Source organism: Somniosus microcephalus, chromosome 14, assembly GCF_052327205.1.
Source record: "Somniosus microcephalus isolate GS21.2 chromosome 14, FLI_Smic_1.0, whole genome shotgun sequence".
NCBI lineage: Eukaryota > Metazoa > Chordata > Chondrichthyes > Squaliformes > Somniosidae > Somniosus > Somniosus microcephalus.
In genome coordinates, this window is record NC_141000.1 from 50,175,777 (window position 1) to 50,193,357 (window position 17,581).

General features: G+C 45.0%; 1 protein-coding gene across 1 annotated transcript in view; it reads right to left on the minus strand.

Moving 5' to 3' along the window:
• Positions 1–17,581, minus strand: part of LOC147107487 (interleukin-1 receptor accessory protein-like 1) — a 1,486,384-nt gene that overhangs the window by 95,959 nt on the left and 1,372,844 nt on the right. The window contains exon 6 of the mRNA XM_086006559.1: positions 6,195–6,327. Within this exon, the coding sequence (XP_085862685.1) occupies positions 6,195–6,327 (133 nt within the window). The remainder of the gene's footprint in view (positions 1–6,194; positions 6,328–17,581) is intronic.

The window sequence follows — 17,581 nt, forward strand, 5'->3', positions numbered from 1 at the left end:
GGGGGCCATTCAAGTGGGGGGGAGTTAAAAGAAATGTTGTAGTGGTAGGGGATAGTATCGTTAGGGGGATAGATAGAGTTCTTTGCAGCCGAGAGCGAGAGTCCCGAAGGCTGTGTTGCCTGCCCGGTGCCAGGGTTAAGGACATCTCCCCTGGACTGGAGAGAAACTTGGAGTGGGAGGGGGAGGATCCAGTTGTCGTGGTCCATGTTGGTACCAACGACATAGATAGGACAAGGAAGGAGGTTCTGCTAAGGGAGTTTGAGCAGCTAGGGGCCAAATTAAAAAGCAGAACCACAAGTGTAATAATCTCTGGATTATTACCTGAGCCACAAGCGAATTTGGCTAGGACAAATAAAATTAGGGAGTTAAATGCATGGCTCAAAGACTGGTGTGGGAGAAACGGGTTTTGCTTCCTGGGACACTGGCACCAGTACTGGGGCAGGAGGGAGCTGTTCCGTTGGGACGGGCTTCACTTGGCCAGTGCTGGGACTAGAGTCCTGGCGGATCATATAACTAGGGCTCTAGAGAGGGCTTTAAACTAACTAGTCGGGGGGGGAGGTTCCTAGAGAGCAAATAATAAAAATGACAACAGAGAAGGTCATAGACTTAGGTAGCAGTGGGGAAATTAAAAACCAGAGCGTGTCAGGAAGGGGCAGAAGGTATGGAGTAAAAGGTAAAGTAATAAAAAGGGCAAAAGCAGGAACTAAGTGTCACAAAACATCTTTGAAAGTTCTTTGAAAGTTCTCTATCTGAATGCACGTAGCATTCGTAACAAAATAGATGAGTTAATGGCACAAATAACTACATATGGGTATGATCTTGTGGCCATTACAGAAACATGGCTGCAGGGTGACAATGCCTGGGAATTAAACATACCAGGTTATTTAACGATCAGGAAGGACAGGCAGGAAGGAAGGGGAGGTGGGGTGGCTATGTTAATAAAGGAAGGAATCACTGTAATACAGAGAAATGATATTGGGTCAAAAGATCAGGATAATGAAGCAGTTTGGGTGGAGGTAAGGAATAATAAGGGGAAAAAAACACTAGTGGGCGTAGTCTATAGGCCTCCGAACAGTGGCAACTCTGTTGGACGGAGTATCAATCAGGAAATAGTTGAGGCTTGTAATAAGGGAACATCTATAATTATGGGGGATTTAACTATCATATTAATTGGACAAATCAAATTGGGCAGGGCTGCCTTGAGGATGAGTTCATTGAATGTATTAGGGATGGGTTTCTTGAGCAGTATGTAACTGAACCGACCAGGGGGCAAGCAACCTTAGATCTGGTCCTGTGTAACGAGACAGGATTAATTAAAAATGTCCTAGTAAAGGATCCCCTTGGAATGAGTGACCATAACATGGTTGAATTCCATATTCAATTAGAGGGTGAGAAGGTTGGATCTCAAACAAGCGTGCTAAGCTTGAATAAAGGAGACTATGAAGGTATGAGAGCAGAATTGAGTAGAGTGGATTGGGAAAATAGATTAAAGGGTAAGACGATATATGATCAGTGGTGTACATTTAAGGAGTTATTTTACAACTTCCAAAAAATATATATTCCACTGAGAAGAAAAGGGTGTAAAAGAAAAGACAGCCATCCATGGCTAAGAAATTAAAGATAGTATTCGACTAAAAACAAGGGCATATAAGGTAGCCAAATCTAGTGGGAGGATAGAGGATTGGGAAAACTTTAAAAGACAGCAAAAAATAACAAAAAGATTGATTAAGAAAGGGAAGATAGATTATGAAAGTAAATTAGCAAAAAATATAAAAACAGATAGTAAGAGTTTTTATAGTTATATAAAAAGAAAAAGGGTGGCTAAAGTAAATGTTGGTCCCTTAGAGGATGAGACCGGGAAATTAATGGTGGGAAATATGGAGATGGCAAAAACACTGAATGAATATTTTATATCAGTCTTTACAGTAGAATACACTAAGAATATCCCAACACTGGACAAACAGGGGGCTAAAGGGGGGGAGGAGCTAAACACGATCAAAATCACTAAGGAAGTGGTACTTGGTAAAATAATGGGACTCAAGGCGGATAAATCACCTGGACCTGATGGCTTACATCCTAGGGTCTTGAGGGAAGTGGCGGTAGGGATTGTGGATGCATTGGTAATAATTTTCCAAAACTCCCTGGACTCGGCAAAGGTCCCGGCAGACTGGAAAACTGCTAATGTAACACCCTTATTTAAAAAGGGCAGTAGACAGAAGGCTGGAACCTATAGACCGGTTAGCCTAACATCTGTGGTAGGTAAAATTTTGGAGTCCATTATTAAGGAGAGAGTAACAGGACATTTGGATAATCATAATTTAATAGGACAAAGTCAGCATGGTTTTATGAAGGGGAAGTCATGTTTGACAAATTTGCTGGAGTTCTTTGAGGAAGTAACATATAGGGTGGATAAAGGGGAACCAGTGGACGTAGTGTATTTAGACTTCCAAAAGGCATTTGACAAGGTGCCACACAAAAGATTATTGCTTAAGATAAAAAATCACGGGATTGGGGGTAATATTCTGGCATGGATAGAGGATTGGCTATCTAACAGAAGGCAGAGAGTTGGGATAAATGGTTCATTCTCAGACTGGCAATCAGTAACTAGTGGTGTTCCGCAGGGGTCAGTGCTGGGTCCCCAACTCTTTACAATCTATATTAACGATTTGGAGGAGGGGACCGAGTGTAACATATCAAAGTTTGCAGATGATACTAAGATGGGAGGGAAAGTAGTGAGTGAGGAGAACATAAAAAACCTGCAAGGGGACATAAACAGGCTAAGTAAGTGGGCAGAGATTTGGCAGATGGAATACAATACTGGAAAGTGTGAGGTTATGCACTTTGGCAGGAAAAATCGTAGAGCAAGTTATTATCTTAATGGCAAGAAACTGGAAAGTACTGAAGTACAAAGGGATCTGGGGGTCTAGGTGCACGAAACTCAAAAGGTTAGTATGCAGGTGCAGCAAGTGATTAAGAAGGCCAATGGAATGTTGGCTTTCATTGCTAGGGGGATAGAATATAAAAATAGGGAGGTATTGCTTCAGTTGTACAAGGTATTGGTGAGATCACACCTGGAATACTGCGTACAGTTTTGGTGTCCATACTTAAGAAAGGACATACTTGCTCTCGAGTCAGTACAAAGAAGGTTCACTCGGTTAATCCCAGGGATGAGGGGATGGACATATGAGGAGAGGTTGAGTAGATTGGGACTCTACTCATTGGAGTTCAGAAGAATGAGAGGCGATCTTATTGAAACATATAAGATTGTGAAGGGGTTGGATCGGGTGGATGCGGGGAGGATGTTCCCGATGATGGGTGAAACTAGAACTAGGGGGCATAGTCTTAGAATAAGGGGCTGCTCTTTCAAAACTGAGATGAGGAGGAACTACTTCACTCAGAGGGTGGTAGGTCCATGGAATATGCTGCCCCAAAAAGCTGTAGAAGCTACATCATTACATAAATTTAAAACAGAAATAGACAGTTTCCTAGAAGTAAAGGGAATTAAGGGTTACGGGGAGCGGGCAGGAATTTGGACATGAGTCTAGGTTCGGATCGGTCATGGCCCTGTGGGTAGCGGAGCGGGCCCAGGGGCCGTGTAGCCTGATCCTGCTCCTATTTTGTGTGTCTAATTCTGTTAGATTCAGGAGATGGTTGTGATAGTGGATTGGCGGTTAGGATCGGATCAGCCATGATCTTATTGAATGGCGGAGCAGGCTCGAGGGGCTGATTGGCCTACTCCTGCTCCTATTTCTTATGTTCTTATGTAACCTCTAATCTGACAGCTGCAAAAATGCATTTTCAAGTTTCAGACATGCGCTATCATGTTTAGATGCTATTTGAATTTTTTAAAATTTATTCCTGGGATGTGGGCGTCACTGGTAAGGCGAGCATTTATTGCCCATCCCTAATTGCCCTTGAGAAGGTCGTGGTGAGCTGCCTTCTTGAACCACTGCAGTCCGTGTGGTGAAGGTACTCCCACAGTGCCGTTAGGTAGGGAGTTCCAGGATTTTGATCCAGCGACGATGAAGGATCGGCGATATACTTCCAGGTCAGGATGGTGTGTGACTTGAAGGGGAACTTGCAGGTGGTGGTGTTCCTGTGCGCCTGCTGCCTTTGTCCTTCTAGGTAGAGGTCACAGGTTTGGGAGGTGCTGTCGAAGAAGCCTTGGCGAGTTGCTGCAGTGCATCTTGTAGATGGTACACACTGCAGCCATGGTACGCCGGTGGTGGAGGGAGTGAATGTTTAAGCTGGTGGATGGGGTGCCAATCAAGTGGGCTGCTTTGTCCTAGATGGTGTCGAGCTTCTTGAGTGTTGTTGGAGCTGCACTCATCCAGGCAAGTGGAGAGTATTCCATCACACTCCTTATTTGTGCCTTGTAGATGGTAGAAAGGCACTGGGGAGTCAGGAGGTGAGTCACTCGCCACAAATTGTAAGTTTATTGAGAAAATGAAGAGCCTACAGTGGATTCATTTAAAAAGGGACATAATTGTCATGAGTAGTGACCAATCTTTTGTTGTTTAAAAAAGAACAGCAGAATGAGGTAAAACATATGAAATGTATCGTGGTGGCGATTTTAACCATATCCGTCTGCCAGAAATTGGGTGACTTAGCCTGCCAATTTCATGCCTGCTTCCTGCCAATCCTGAATTTAAGCTACTCTTCTGAACAGGCAGCAAAGGCACCCACCTGGTGGGGTCCTTCTTTAAAAATGACATCATCAGGACCTGTCTGCCATTTTAACTCTGGCCTGAGTGAGGCAGCTGCTGCGACCTCCCCACCAAGTGACGACAGTGAGAAGAGGGTTCAGAGCAGAAGAAGCCACTTAAAGTAAGAGTTTTTACTTTCCTATGGGGCCTTGCCCCCAACACCCCTGCTTCACTCCCGCGAGACCCTCCTGATGCGCCCTTTCTGTGACTTACCTTCATTCCGGCGAGCCTACTTTTGGTGCTGGCCAGCGGCCTCCTGCTGCTCAAGTATCTGCTCCCACCCGCTATCCAGCTGCCACTTTCCGCCCGTTTTAGGTGGGAAGGTAACCGCAGGCATGCAGTTGAGGACCGGGCGTTAAAATCACCCGGGCCTCACGCTGCCAATGTTGGCCGCATTTGCTGTTTGCCCCGCCCGCCCAAATTCTCCTCCCAGCTAAAAATCTGCCTGATGTGTTACAACGTCCCTCTGGTGAAATAATTTTAAGAACAACTCTTCTGAGAGATAAAAGGAGTTGCCAAAATGTTTTCATGAAAGCAGTTCCCCTTTAACACAAATTTTCTCCTGGGGAAAAAAAAATCAAATTTACATGCTCATCACTAACAGTGCAGTTGCCTTTTAAACAACTTAAAAATGTTTCTTAAAGCTACTCTAAAAATCAGATACTAAACTGAAAAACTATGTTCATCCTCTTATTAAATTTACAGCCTCCTTACTTTCAAAACTAAGGTACATTTTTACAGGATAGCTAATGCAAAAAGGCTGGGTTTGTTATATGCAGCTTTTCATCCCATCAAACTTTTATAAGCCACTACCTGGTTTTGAATTCATGATATGAACAGAATGAGGCTAATGCCATATGTTCATATATTCATACAGCACTGTGGGTGCTCTTGTAGGTCACACAATGATATTTTTTCTTCATATTATGTCACTTTTTATTCCTTTTTATGTGTTATTGGCTTTAACGCATTCATGCATGCTGCCATTGCAATAATATTTGGGTATGGTAGTGTATTGGTTATATTACTGGACTAGTAATCCAGAGGCCTGGACTAATAGTCCAGAGAAGGCGAGTTCAAATCTCACAATGACTATGAAAATTTGAAAATAGTTTTAAAAATCTGCAAATTAAATAAAAAGCTGACGACAGTAAAAGTGACCATGAAGCTGTCGGATTGTCTTCAGAAACCCAACTGGTTCAGTAATGCCCTTTAGGGAACGAAACCTGCTGTCCTTACCCGGTCTGGCCTGTGTGATGCCGGTCCCAATGTGGCTGAATCTTAACAGGGTGACTAGGGATGGGCAATAAATGTTGGCCTTGCCAGTGACACCCACATCGATAGAATACATTTTTTTTTTTAAATAATATTTGCTGGAGCCTGCAACCAGTGATGACATCATTTGACATCTTGCTGGGCTATGGGGGCTCAATGATATCCAATACATTAACATTCAGTTACAGGATATATGATAAAAGTTCAAATTACCTCATATCACTTTCTCTGGCATGGTTATCATCAAGGTCTTCAATAAACTTCTCTCCCTTCATCCAGTAAATTACAGGGCTGACCTCCCCACCATAGCCAAAAAAGGCTCTGCAAGTGAGATTGGCAAAGTTGCCTGTTGAACAGGAAGAGAATGAAAGAAAGAGATTTTAGGTACAAGCAGAATTTATTACATTCTCTATATCAGTACTGACAGCAAAGGTTGTGGCTCAGTGTCACTATTATACCAACAACAACTTACGTTTATATAATGGCTTTAATGTAGAAAAGTGTCCCAGGGAACTTTCCCTCTCTAGTGAAATGTATTAGAAATCAATGCTATCCTTTCTCTTGTTTTGACATGTTTAATGATCATTTCCATATAGAGGAATATACCAGTAAAGGAGCAGTGTCCCTATAAAGATGACTTAATTTGGTTTTATTAGGGCACCTTCAGCAATCATATTCAAATCTCATTAGTTCCCACATTTGCACCTGTATTTATGGTTAATGCTTAATTTACCAGACTAATGGCAGCCCTTGGTTTGGTAGTGTTGAAGTAAATGAGGAAATCCGGTTGCTTTTGGAGGTCCAGAAAACCACCTCTTGAGGTGTTTTTTTCCTGGGTTGCTAGAATCAGCAGAGTCAGAGCGACAATGTAAATTGTTGCCTCTCGCAATGTTGACTGCCATTTTGTCTGGTTGGTCTGCCTGCAGGCACAGTACAGCAATGTGATTTCCCACTTGCTGGCTTGTAGAGGCCTTAACTAAACATCTGGCAAAGGTCTGCAGCCAGAAATGAAGCTTGCGACTTTCAAAATAACATACACTGAGAGTATGGTGGGATCTGGAAAATAATTCATTGCATGATGATGGGGAAAGAGTAACACACAAACCCACAGCGTAAATGGAGTACAAAATCCCTGACACATGAGTTTGATCAGTTTCTTAGGGTTGGATTTTGTGGAGGGTCAGCAGGTGGGATCGGTGGCGGGTGAGTTGGGAAAGTGTTTTTTTCCCCCAGAGGGTCAGAATCCCACTGTAAACCCGCCGCTATGCACCTTTACCAAATGTCGGGTCTGTCAGCGCTGAGCAGACCCGACACGCAGCAGCGGGGGAGGCAATTAAAAACATTAGTGGCTTGTTTATAGCCACTTAACAGTGTTTTTTCCCCCAGCTTTTTAATTTTGACAGGTCACCCACCAGTTTCCCGCTGTGCCTAGACCTCGTCTGTGACGCTGAGGCGGGAGGTCATTGGCCATTGAATCAGCTGATGAGTTGACAGCTTCAAATGTCAAGTCAAAGCTCCCAGCTGATTGAGAAATGTTCCCTTAACCACTAGCTTCTCCAAATTGCATTTCCATGACAGATTCAGAATGCTGCAATCCTTTACACAAGTCTCCATCCAGTCTGACCTCATCACCTCTCCCACCATTGATAGATCGCTTCTGTCATCTCTACTTCACCTGCCATCTATTCCATCAGCATGGGTGTCATTCAAACTCTCTCACCTTGGTCCTCAGAATCCCACCATGATCAGCCCCAACACCAGAATCACCAGGCACACCTGCAGCACTAACAACACCACCAACCGTCTCCAAAATCAACTGATGCTGCATAGGGCATCAGCACCCAAGCACAATGCTGCCCAGGAGGCCAGGGATGGCCTCACCATGGCCAAATTTACTTCACTTGACACTGTACACCCTGGCTGCCACATGATGCACCAGGTTGGCACCACCTCACACCAACACCATAAAGCATCCCTACAATGGCCGAGCCATTCCTTTCACACTCATCACCATTGCGGCAGGTACCAGTATGTCTCACCATTCACTGCAACTCACTAAGCCACTTCCAAAGGTGCACACAAATCTGTCCAAGAACGCAAAGTGTTGAAAATAAAGGTTTCATTGTTTGACAGCACATTAGCAGAAACTTTACATGAATATTGCATAAAACCAGCTGGCTGTTGAAGGAATGTAATTCCTTTCTATTGAGAAAGATGCCAGGCTGGTGATGGGAAGTACGCAAGGCAATGTGAGTGCAGCCTATGGCACCTTGGATCTGCAATGCAGGTGAAGCTAAGTGCTCTCTTACCATACTTCACATTGGGAAAGAGATGTTGGTGTTCCTCTTGGTGTAGAAAGCCTCTGCGACCTCCCTGATACAATGGTGAACTGCAAACTATGATATATTATTGATGTCACCTGCCGCAGCCTGGAAGGTGCCTGCTGCATAAAAGTTAAGGGCCACGGTGACTTTGACAGTGCTGTCCATGCCCTGGTACGAGGCTTGAGATGTGGCTACAGAAGGTGACATAGTTCAGTGACAGCCTCCTTGGTGACGCGGAAGTGCCTCAGACTTTGCTCCTCTGAGAAGTTTATGTAGAAGAAGTGCTCCCTGAAGACCTGCTGTGGGTATGGCCTCCTGCGCAGTGCGCCCCTCCTCCCTCTTATCTCAGCCGTTCCAGTGCTCTTGCGTCTTCTTGGCTGCTCCCCCTCATCCTCTAGCTCTAAAAGCAGCCCTACCAGTGCAGCACCAGCAAAATCTTCTACTCAGTAGTCAGAAAACAGGCAGAAACACACCGAGAAGTTAACCAGCAGCGTCAAATGACAAACCAGCAACTATCCAGTAAGTAGTGGAGGAGCCCTTTAAATAGCGCTGCTGGAGGGTCCTTCCTCCCTGTTAGTACCATGAGTTGCTGTGCGAGTTAATCATGCAGCGAGTCAAGTGCTGGTGCAGGCCAATATCAGAAAGGGCTGCCTTTCAGTGCAGAACCTTAATTTGAATGTTTAATTCATTGTTTTAAATAGTATGCGCCCTGGACACCTACCAATATGGCCGGTGGCGCAATTCCGGTTCGCGTAATGCTTAGGCATCTCATTTCTAGGCCCTAGTTTCTAAACGCTTTGACTGACGCCCTTGTGATGAATCTATGCCAAACAGGTTCCAATATCAAAATGTGCAGCCCATAACAAAGTAAAATATTATGGAGTCTGGTTATTCCAATTCTGGCACATCCAAAAAAAATGTTCAGCTAACACTGAAATGGAAGAGGATTATTTGATTTCCCATAAAGCAATATTTTTTTGAACTATCAATAATAAAGTTTAGAACACATTTTGGAACTACCTCCATGACCTCAGTGTCACTAAATGAGTCATCACATTTGCACTTCCAGAAAGTTCTGGAACAATCAGAGTAAGCAGTTAACAATGTCACTTACTGCACTCTGGCAATTCTCGATTGATCCTGTTTTAACAACTTTAGCTAGATCTGTGGAGTCCATTAATTACTTCAAACTAAATAAGCTAAAGCTGAGAGTTACTTGACATGGAATACCTGTCTGCCCAAAGCGCTGTTTTTTTTAAACACATGCTGTATGAAAGCTATTGATTTAATGGCTCTGCATGCCTCTGTAATTTTACATCATGGAACTGTACAGAAAATCATTTCTACTTTTTTTTTATTCGCTTATGCTTTCTGGGCATTGCTGGCAAGGCCAGCATTTATTGCCCATCCCTAGTTGCCCTTGAGAAGGTGGTGGTGAGCCACCTTCTTGAACCACTGCAGTCCGTGTGGTAAAGGTGCTCCCACAGTGCTGTTAGGTAGGGAGTTCTACAAAAGAAAGGCTATGCAGAAATGTTCTTGTGGTGTTGAAAGGGTTAACAAGTGCTGCATGCTTTAATTCCTTCCCCCTCAATACTGTAAGCAATTACATTTAACTAAATAATACAACTTCAAATTTTAGGAGAGATATAAATGGATCAGCAGCAGTTTTAAAATGTATCCTATGTGCAACTACTGCAAAAACACAATACTGTAAAAAATAGTTCCCAAATATAAGCTAAATAACAGCAACTAACACAAATATTAGATGACAGCTGTGACCGTCCAGTTGTTAAAATGAGAACACACGGCACTCGTGGGCCTATAACACATCCTTGATACATGCTCCCATTGAAAAACAATCGGAGCACAAGAAAGCATGCAGAACATATTTGCCTGGGGCAGGATGACTTTCCCAGGTATACTCACGCTTGCTTCCAGTGAGAGAAGAAAATACAGACACGGATCCCCTCACGGCCAGATTAATTCTGTTCATTTTGTGTACAGAATGTGTTAACTTTACACAAAATCCAACATATTTCATGGATAGAATAAGCAGGCAGCATGACCCAACTATTCCTGCACTCTCTAGTGTCTTGGGCAGATCATGGAATTATCTTGCTGAGCTGAGTCCTTGACCCATGGGGCTGGATTTTGATACTGGAGGCATGTAGGAGGTGGGACTACAACTTTCGGGGTTGTAGTCCCGCCTCCATCGAGTTGTGGCCAACCCACATAATTTTGACTTGATTGACCTTGTTGAGCCTGCCCAGTGAGCTCAGCAGGCCAATTAAGGGCCACCCGGCAACAGGTGATGTCACAGATTGACATTTCATCTGACAAGAGCTTTTGACAGATGAAATATCAGCGTTTGACAGCTCTTTGAAGCTGTTAAATACTGACAATCTGTACTCCAAGTTAATTCCTTCCTCTCAGGCTGATTTAGCGATCTCTCCAGAACAGAAAGCTGAATGCTGCAACTTTTGACAGCTCGAGACCATTCTGCTTTCTGTGCCGGTGAGATGAGGGACTCCCGAGACCTGAAGGAAGGAAGGCTGTAAAGGTAAGTAAATGTAAGTAAAACTTCTTTAAACACTTTACACACACCAAACACACTTACCTCTGCACTCATGCACCCATCACTCACCTGAACACCGGACATCTCAAACCCTCCAAGCTCTTCAGCCCGACGGTTCGCCTCGCTAACTTGGCGTGGTTTGGAGCCATCGGGAATTCCACACTTAAGGAATAAAAATAGGGATTAGGCTAAAAACTGCCTGTTAACTACCTGTTAACAGGCAGTTAATTGACACTAATCCCCTTCCCGCCTTGGGAAGGCGGGTCCCAGCACAGGTCGGGTATCCGCCTCCTTTGAAACTGGCATGGAGGCGGGTTGGGGGCGGGATGGGTTCGTGCCCCCCAATTTTGAGATTTTAACCCCCCACACGCCTCCAATCCTGCCTCCATGGCCCAATGAAAATCCTGCCCATGATCTCTCTCAGTCCCACACCACTTACAGTGCAGTCATTTATTAGGTGCTTGTCAATACAGCAAGAGCAATTGTGTTCCTTAAAATGGAGTTTGCAAGCAAAGCGACTGACACTATGGGAAAGAATTTCCATGGGGTTTCTCCCGATCTCCCACTGTAACCTCAGCGGAAGATTGCCGGAAACCCTGGAGAATTGGCCTTAATGGCTGTTTATGCCGTTTCTGTGGGAGTTCCGCCGACGTTATGGTTAGATATCAGGAGGTCCTGCTGAAATCCTAGGCATACAACTCGATTATTTTTACAACTACCTACTTCCTTCTGAAAATCACAATGTTCAACAAGTATTATATCTGCATTATTGGTTTGATGAGCAGCAGCAACAACTTTCATTTATATAGCGCCTGTAACGTAGGAAAATGTCCCAAGGTACTTCACTGAAGCCTAATCAGACAAAAATTGAGCCAAAGGGGAGATATAACTGAAAGCTTGGTTAAAGAGGAATGTTTTAAGGAGGGTCTTAAAGGAGGAGAGCCCGGTGAAGAGATTTTCCTGACTGATCTCAGGGCGTTTCACAGAATCACAGAATCCCCACAGTGCAGATAGAGGCCATTTCGGCCCATCGAGCCTGCACCGACACATATCCCACTTCCTCTTTGTGTTATTTGGCATTAAATGATTGGCCATTAACTTTTTCTCAAACCCCTAAATTTAGTCTTGTGATACACATTAATACACAGACCCAGTGTTAACACTTCTTGTTTATTGAGTGATTATTAAGCAGCAATTAACTTGACAATGCAAATTATTCAGGAATTATGTCATCCCCACATGTCTCTGCTAATCAACTAGGGTCTTAACCACACATGGTGACATTCCCAGGTTTGTGTATACATGTAGCAGGGCAACATGGCCTCCTTGAATCTCCCATTTAAAGCTGGTATTAAAGCAGTGGAAGGAGCCGACAGTTTAATTGGTGAGACGAGCAGGGAATATTGCCCAAAGGATGAGTCATTTGATGAACTTTGCAGTATGGATGTTGCATCAATTCTGCCACTGGTAAATGCTTTAAAGAAAGAAGAATAATAGCAGCAGGAAACCACAACCCAAGAGGTTCGAGGGCATAGGAAGCAGACTGCCGGGACTTGATACTACCCAATCCAGCACAACTAGGAATCATAGGAACAGGAGAAGGCCAATGAGCCCTGGAGCCTGTTCCTCCATTCAATGAGATCATGGCTGGTCTGCGACCTAACTCCATATACCCGCCTTTGGCCCATATCCCTTAATACCTTCAGTTAACAAAAAGCTAATAATCTCCGATTTAAAATGAACAACTGATCTAGCATCAACTGCCATTTGCGGAAGAGAGTTCCAAACTTCTACCACCCCGTGTGTGTAGAAGTGTTTCCTAATTTCACTCCTGAAAGGTTTGGCTCTAATTTTTAGACTATGCCCCCTAGTCCTAGACTCCCCAACTAGCGGAAATAGTTTCTCTCTATCTACCCTATCAGTTCCCCGTAATATCTTGAAAACTTCAATCAAATCACCCCTTAACCTTCTAAATTCTAGGGAATACAACCCTAATTTGTGTAATCTCTCCTCATAACTTAGCCCTTGAAGTACGGGTATCATTCTGGTAAACCTACGCTGCACTCCCTCCAAGGCCATATATTCTTCCTAAGGTGTGGTGCCCAGAACTGCTCACAGTACTCCAGGTGCGGTCTAACCAGGGTTTTGTGTAGCTGTAGCATAACTTCTACCCCCTTGTACTCTAATCCTCTAGATATAAAGGCCAGCATCCCATTAGCCTTTTTGATTATTTTCTGTACCTGGACCCCTAAGTTTCTTTGGACCTCCACTGTTTCTAGCTTTTCACTGTTTAGAAAGTACCCTATTCTATCCTTTTCTGGTCCAAAGTGAATGACCTCACATTTGCTTACATTGAAATCCTTTTGCTACAGTTTTGCCCATTCACTGAATCTTCGATATCCCTTTGTAATTTTATGTTTCCATCTACATTGCCTACAGTGTAGTGTATGTACTTTGCAGAAGGAACTATATTCTGCAGCCCCTGTATACTGCAGTACCAGTAGTGACCACCCCTGTATATAAGCCTGTGTAGTAACATTTGCATGGTAGTTCCAGGTTGCCTCCATTTAGTAAAGACCTGTTATAACCAACTCCTGCAGTCCGTGTCTCAATTATACACGGACATAATACTGGCGACGAGCAGATACGAACTTACCTACAGTCTGCACCACCTCATGGGGATCCATCCCTGAAGCGAAGTTATCAGAGGTCGAGGCCAGAAGGAAGAAAGAAACAGAAGAAACGGGCGTCGACCGTGGGCATCCGCCTCTGAGTCAGCGGAGTTGGAGAATTGCAGGAGAGGCTGTCGAGAGCGGGGCTTGGTTATGCTGTCGATGGTGCTTCAGCTAATCGGGCTGGTGGCAGGTAGTACACTGATCCTTCCTGGGCTGCGGCGGTCTAGAGCTCGAGCGGGTGGCTTTGCAACGGGGCCGAGCAGCATTGTCGGGAAGAGGAGAGAGAGAGAGAGGGTGGAGCACACAGGGCGCGGCCGGTGCTACGAAGCCGGGCAGCGCACACACCCGAGAAGAGGGAGGCAAGAGTCCGCAGGGTTGTTCCGACGACGGGGAAATAATAAAAATTAAACGCGCAGAAAGCCGCGAGGAGCTGCAGTTTGCCACGGGAACCGCGGAGAGCGGCGTTAGCAGCAGCGCGGGGGGAAGTGCGCGAAGACCATAGGGCGTCGCCATCAAGGCATAAAACGCCAGCAACAGCGCCATCTTAATCCAGCGGGGAAAAAGGCAAAGCGCGGGAGGCGCCATCTTAGATTTCCAAGATGCCGAAGACTGACAATATCACTGCCTTCGATAATGCAATAGAAGACTGGACCACGTATGTGGAAAGAGTCGAGGTATATTGCGAGGGAAACGAAGTAGTCGATGAGAAAAAGGCATCGGTACTGCTAAACTTAATGGGCACAAGAACGTACGGCCTATTGCGGGACCTGATTACTCCAGCCAAACCGAAGGCGAAGAGTTTTAACGAAATTGTTGCTATCCTACAGGAACACCTAAATCCTACACCGCTGCTGATAGCAGAAAGATTTAAATTCCACAGGAGAAATCAGTATAAAGATGAGAGCAATGCTGATTACCTTACGGAACTACGCAAGCTATCAAAGCACTGCCAGTTCAGAGCAGGACTGGCAGATACCTTATGGGACAAATTTGTCTGTGGACTCCTGAGTGAAGGAACCCAGAAGAGGTTACTCTCAGAGAAAGAGCTGACGCTAGATAAGGCTTTCAGCATGGCAGTATCGTACGAAGCAGCAGCAAGGGGAGCTGCGGAAATACAGCAAAAGCCACAGGAATACGGCACCCACGAAATGACACGGGAATTTGCAAAATGTTATCGCTGCAGCAGAACAAACTATGACCAGAAGGACTGCTGGTCCAAGTACAAAATATGCAGGCAATGCGGAAAGATGGGACACATTGCACGAGTTTGCAGGTCTGGGAAGAAGACCAATGACAACAAAAAGGCTACTAAGGAACCGTACAGGAAAGTACAAAAGATGACGGACAGTAGTTCCGAAGACCAGATGAGCGATAGTGAATCCGGGAACAAGAGACTAAGCTGTCTCAAACTTCACAACATAATCGCAAAAGAGGATCACCGAACCATTTGGGTCACCCTCACGATAGCAGGGTCCCAAGTCAAAATGGAGTTGGATACAGGATCAGCTCTAACCGTCATGAATCGACGAGACTACGAGCGGCTATTCTCACACATACCCTTGAAAGACACATCCATTGTCTTGAAGACGTATACGGGGCAAAAAGTATACCCCAGAGGAAAAATAAGGGTGCCTGTCGAATACAACGGCAAGGAAAGACAGAAATTGTATCTGTACATACTGCAAGATGGTGGACCACCGTTATTGGGACGTGAATGGATCAGAAAGATAAGTTTAGACTGGCACTCCATTCAGGCACTGACGGTGGCTGGTAAAAAGGATGATGATGTCACTCCTGGACGATTGTCAACAATCTTAGCTAACGCCAAAGAGGTATTTCAACAAGAACTGGGAACTCTTAAAGGCGTAACCGCCTCGATAAAAATAGAGGAGAATGCAATTCCCAAGTTTTTCAAAGCAAGACCGGTACCATATGCAATTCGCCCAGCCGTCGAGGCAGAGCTGGAGAATCTGGAGAATGCAGGCGTGTTATCTAAGGTAGACTGGAGTGAGTGGGCGACACCCATCGTTCCTGTCATGAAGAAAACGTTAAACAATAAGCCTGAGGAGCCAAGGAAGGTTCGCATCTGTGGGGACTTCAAGGTGACGGTGAACCCAGTCCTTCACACAGTACAATATCCTCTTCCAAGAATAGAAGATATCTTCGCCTCACTATCTGGAGGGAAGTGTTTTACAAAAATTGACCTAGCACAAGCATATTTGCAGATGGAGGTTGAAGAATCCTCTAGGAAGTATCTCACGATAAACACTCACAAAGGTCTTTACCAGTATAATCGACTGGTATTCGGAGTAGCATCAGCTCCGGCGATATGGCAAAGAGCGATGGAACAAGTCCTGCAAGGAATTCCGGGGACTCAGTGTTACTTGAACGACATCCTAGTGATAGGTGAAGATGAGAGTGAACACCTTGCCAACCTAGAGCAGGTGCTCACTAGACTACGTGAACATGGGCTACGGGCCAATCGCCCCAAGTGCGAGTTTTTTAAGAAACAGATATCGTATTGTGGCCACGTGATTGATGAAGAGGGGTTACATAAGTCCCCTGACAAAATTGAAGCGGTAGTTAAGACTCCAGCGTCTGAAAATGTGTCGCAACTGAGGTCATACCTCGGATTGATGAATTGCTACCATAAGTTTTTGCCGAATTTGTCCACAATTCTGCACCCACTGAACGCCCTACTACAAACGGGAGTAGCATGGAAATGAAGCGATGAATGTAAGCGGGCCTTTCAGAAGAGTAAGGACCTAATCACTTCAAGAGAAGTATTGGCTCACTACAACCCATCACTACCGATAAGACTGGCATGTGATGCGTCTCCCTACGGCATTGGAGCGGTACTGTCACATAAATTCCTTGATGGTTCAGAGAGGCCGATAGCTTTTGCGTCACGCTCGTTAACTTCAGCCAAGCGTAACTACGCCCAGATTGACAGAGAGGCCCTCAGCCTGGTGTGGGGGGTGAAGAAGTTCAATCACTACCTGCACGGTCAGAAATTTACTCTACTTACTGATCATCAACCTCTTGTCTCCATTTTCAACCCTCAGAAGGGCGTACCGATAATGACAGCACAACGGCTACAGAGGTGGTCCCTTTTCCTAGGGGCACACCAATATGACATCGAGTACAAAGGAACTAAACAGCATGGGAATGCTGATGGATTGTCGCGCCTACCGTTGCCGACGGTGGAAGAAGAACTTGCAGTGGATCCAGTGGAGATATTCCACTCGACCATAGTCGAATGTCTCCCTGTGATGAATGCAAACATAGAAAAGGAAACACGAAATGACCCGACACTCTCCTGGGTCTATGATTTAACGGTGAAGGGATGACCAGCACATGGCGAACCACTGCTGCCAGCATTCTCGCCGAGAAGAGAACAGCTGTCAGTGTGCAGAGGAACCTTGATGTGTGGATCCAGAGTAGTAATTCCACCCAAATTGAAGGATAGAGTGCTCAATGAGCTTCATGAGGGTCATCTGGGAGGGGTAAAAATGAAGAACTTAGCCAGAGCGTTTGTGTGGTGGCCGGGAATCGATAGAGAAATCGAAGAGATGACCAAGAGCTGTACAGGATGCCAGAAGGTCCAAAACGCCCCACCACAAGCCCCTCTACATCCATGGGAGTGGCCCTCATCTCCATGGCAAAGGGTGCACATTGATTTTGCTGGTCCATTTATGGACTCGATGTTTTTAATTGCGGTGGATGCACATTCAAAGTGGCCAGAGGTAATAAAAATGTCCTCAACCACCACAGAAAAAACTATCACAGTCTTACGAACCATATTCGCCAGGAATGGGCTGCCTGAACCGATTTGCTCCGACAATGGACCACAGTTTGTGTCTGAAGAGTTCCGGAGGTTCTTAAAGAACAATGGTGTTAAGCATTACACATCCGCCCCATATCATCCGGCCACTAATGGATTGGCCGAGAGGTTCGTTCAAACATTCAAGAAGGCTATCAAGGCAATGTGTAATGAAGATATACCCCTACAGCACAAGGTGGATA